Source organism: Pteropus alecto, unplaced genomic scaffold (genome assembly GCF_000325575.1).
Source record: "Pteropus alecto unplaced genomic scaffold, ASM32557v1 scaffold105, whole genome shotgun sequence".
Taxonomy (NCBI): Eukaryota; Metazoa; Chordata; class Mammalia; order Chiroptera; family Pteropodidae; genus Pteropus; species Pteropus alecto.
In genome coordinates, this window is record NW_006436294.1 from 7,100,623 (window position 1) to 7,104,502 (window position 3,880).

A 3,880-nucleotide genomic window follows, 5' to 3' on the forward strand; every position below is an offset into this window, starting at 1 on the left:
TGATCAGCGGAAGAACCAGCCTTCCTACCCACCCCACTCCTCACACCAGGAGCCTGTGGGGGCGGGGCCGCTCAGAAGGGCGGGATCTGGAGGAGTCCAGGTCTGGTCACAGCCCCCTGCCCGTCCAGCCACCATGTCCAGGTCCCCTGTTGGTCTGTGGCTGCTTGGAGTGGGGCAGGGGGAGTCAGAGTCCAGAGGAACCCAGGGGGTCACAGGTGGGCCAGGGCCCTGGAAGGGGCATTGGCCCTGCTATGGGAGATGAGCACACGGCCCTCGTGGCCAGGAGCCATGGTCAGGGCTGGTGGCCAGAGGCTCCAGGTTCCGTCACAGAGCAGCTCAGCTCACACTGGCGAGCCTTTGGGCCGGGATGCTGAGTCTGTGGTCAGAAAGGGACAAGCGGCCCCTGGTCCAGGTCCCGAAGATGCATGGAGGGCATCCATAAACACAGAGGGGCCAGGGCCAGGGCCGGGGACGCGGAGAGCAGATGCTCAGGGGAGGCGGGCTCGCTGCCAAGGTTGCCCTTCACCCTCCTCCAGTCTCAATCAAGCCGCTAATTAGCATCCTGACCACTCAATTAATTAGGCTGCAGTGCTTAATTATGACAGAGTGCGTCTGTGGGGGTGGGGCAGCGCTGTCAGCCCCCCGCCCCAGCCCCCCAGGAGCTGAGGTTTATTGACCAGAAAAGACATATGAGGAGACCCTGGCCAGGAGGGCAGGGTGGGGTGCAGCGTGAGCAGAGGGGCGGGGGAGGCAGGCGGGAGACCCTTGGCCCTGTGCCGGGGCCGGGGGGACAAACTCCCACACTGTTGGTGGTTTCCCCCAGGTCCCTGGAGGTGAGTCCTCCCCCACTCCACACCTCTGGCCTCTTAGTTGCTACCTGTACGCATCTACCTGCAGACTTCAGTTACCCGAAGTTGTCCCAGGCAGGTGGACGCATGGCCTGGACCCTCCAGACCAGAGGCCATACCTCTGCCCACCTCTCTTCCCTTGGGGCCTGGAGCAGATGTGTTCGAGCCAGCTCCTCCCTGCAGCCTCTGTCTTGGGCCAACAGGGACACCGGGAGTGCTCTCCTGACCTGTTTGGCCACGCTGTTCAATTCATTCAGTGTTCTCCCTGACCACCAACCACAGTGGCCGGGCCTAAGGCCCTCTCTGAAAACCCCGGCCTTCCTGTTTACTGCTTCACAAGCAAAAATAGCCAGTTTGGCACTTGCGTTTTTTAGAAATTCAAGAAGTCGTGTCTTATGATGGTAATGGTGATAGTGGTGGAGACGGCGGTGGCAGTGGCCATGCCTGTGACGGTGATGGTGGTGATGCCGGTGCCGGTGACGGTGATGGGGGTGATGGCGATGCCTGTGACGGTGATGGTGGTGGGGGTGGGGGGACCGGTGATGGTGATGGTGATGCCAGTGGTGGTGATGGGGATGGGGGTGGGGGCCGGTGATGATGGTGACAGAGGCCAGAGGCCCTTCCTAGGGACTCTCCTCACAGGTCCAAGCAGCGATGTCCTGACTGTAGCCGGGTGAGTCTGAAGGACGGTGTCTGGGGACGGTGGAGCAGGGCGTGGGCCCCAGGGTCCTGGGAGAATGTTTGGTGGGGGTCAGGGGTCCTCAACAGAGACTCAGTGGACTCCGGGTTCATGTGCGTCCTGAGACCTGGGCCTGACTTCACCATCTGCATGGGGACCACAGGATAGAGCTCTGCCTGACCTCTGACAGCCACCTGAGCTGGCCCATCCCAGGCACACAGTAGGGCCCAATCACTGTTGGAGGCCCCAGTGCCCTCTGCCAGGCTGGCCTGGGCTTGGTATGTGACAGGAACCTGGAAAGGCAGAGAGGCAATACCGGGCAGGGAGGACGTGGGAGCTCTGAGTGGAGGGAGGGGGTCTCCCAGGTGTGTCTGAGGGGCTGGTGGCAGCTCCCTAGCTCCCTGACTGTGAGGCTGGGGCAGAAGTCCCTTGGTGTCCGCCCTGCACCACCCTGCAGTGGATGGGGCTCCCCACTGTGTGCCTGCGGGTACAGCAGAGCAGGGCCCAGAAGTCCCTGCCGGTGGAGCTCATGCCCCAGCAGAGACGGAGACCGGCCAGGGACAGTGTGTGACGCCAGGGCCCCCCCGACGGGACCCTCTGGGGAATCAGAGTCCAAGCCGGACCCAGATGGGAGCCCGCAGCCTCTGAGGAGAGCGGGGAGGGGCGCTCTGCCCTGGGGTGTGCAGCCCCATCCTGGCTCCAGTGGGGTTGCTGCTGGGCCCCGCCCTTGGAGGGAGGCCCCGTCAGTCCTGGGAAGCTGAGGGCCTGGAGTCTTGGCCTTGGAAGCCTGTGTCCCCCAGATGGCAAGCCAAGGAGGACCCCTGCACCAGGGGTCATGGGCTGGGGGTCGGCCCCAGGCCAAAGGCAGAGCTGCCAGGGCTGAGAGGGCTGGAGGCCCTGTGCCCCCACCCCCTCCATGGTGGGCACTGGAGTCAGATACAATTACTCACTCGGTGCATCATAATTACCGCACATGGCCCATTAGAGAGAAATTATCATCAGCGCGATATTAGCAGACGGCAGGGAGATGAAGAAAAGCGCTTATTCTCCCATTGTCCCCGTAATGGGGACGAGGGATGGGGAGGCAGCGTCGCCCCCTGTTCATTAACCTAACAACCTCCCCTCTGCCTGCGGCCACGGCAAGTCCAGCAGCCACAGCCATGGGCCTGGGCCTCAGCCCTGCCCCCTGCAGCCCATCCGGGCCACCGGCACAGAGTCGCGGAGCCACCCAGCCCCTGCCCCGGCCTCTCAGGCCCCCTGGAAAGGCCCGGAGCGGGCCAGACCTCGGCCCTGCCCACCCCGGGTCAGGAGAAACGCCTGCAGCCCCTTCGGACCCCGGAGCCCAGACTTCTGTTAGATATATGGTGGGGACACAGGCATCACTCCTCAGTCTCCCCAAAAGCCACCAAAATGACAGAGAGGGACAGAGAGGTGCAGCTGTGGGACAGAGATGGGGAGAGCGAAAGGGACTCGTAGTGGTCAGTGTGCCTGTCTTGAGGCGTGGAGGAGACCATGATGGCCAGTGGCAGTGGGCGCCAGGTGGACCCAGGTGCTGCTTGCTGGATGAGGGACCCTCCAGCAGCCGTGGGGCAGAGAACTGGCCAATGGGGCGCTGTCCGGCCCCGCTGCACGCCCTGCCCTTGTGCCAGGCCCAGGATCTGGCCGACTCTGGTGGCAGCAGGCAGACCCCAGACTTCAGTCTTGGGGAAAGGCAGCAGTGGGCTCTGAGGGACAGTGGCCCAGGGAGCCCTCAAGGGGGCGGGTGAGGGCAGGGACACAGAGGGAGGGTCTCAGGACTGCTTGAGTGCCCAGGCCCCCTGAAGCCCGAGGGCTGACACAATGGCCCTCTGGGGTTCCCGTGAGTGCCTGCTCTCTGCAGAAACCAGTGGATGAGGGGCCAGCCCCTCGGGCATCCACGTTCACCCACCCACCCTGCCATGGCTGTCTCCTCATGTCACCCCAAGCCAGCCTGAGCAGCAGGTCCTGTGACACCTCCCCTGCTCCAGTGGGAATGCTGCAGGCTCGGGAGGCCTGAGCTACAGGGCAGGTGACAGAGGAAGAAATCCAGACCTTGCACATGGCAGTGGCCTCCAGCTCCTCCATCTCTGATCCGTGTAGAAGCAGAGGCCCCTGCACTGTGTCCACCCCCACTGGGCCTGTGACCTGCCCCATTTCCTCCCTGCCGTCCCTTGCCACCATCTCCATGGGCCCCTCTCTGCAGCCACATGCACCCCACCTCCCTCTGAACCCAACTCAGGCCAGGCCACGCACCCCTGCATCTGAGCACCTGCTGCTGCTTCTGCCTGGGGGTCCTCCCACCTGCTCCCGCCCTGCCTCCCTCCCTCCCCTGCTC

At 63.9% G+C, this 3,880-nt stretch overlaps 1 protein-coding gene across 1 annotated transcript in view; it reads right to left on the minus strand.

The window, feature by feature from the left end:
• Positions 1-1,218: 1,218 nt before the first annotated feature.
• The window catches only part of MAFA (MAF bZIP transcription factor A), a gene marked incomplete at its 5' end in the record, with an annotated part of 9,573 nt that continues 6,911 nt past the window's right edge, over positions 1,219-3,880 (minus strand). Inside the window, one exon of the mRNA XM_025047595.1 lies at positions 1,219-1,352. Within this exon, the coding sequence (XP_024903363.1) occupies positions 1,219-1,352 (134 nt within the window). The remainder of the gene's footprint in view (positions 1,353-3,880) is intronic.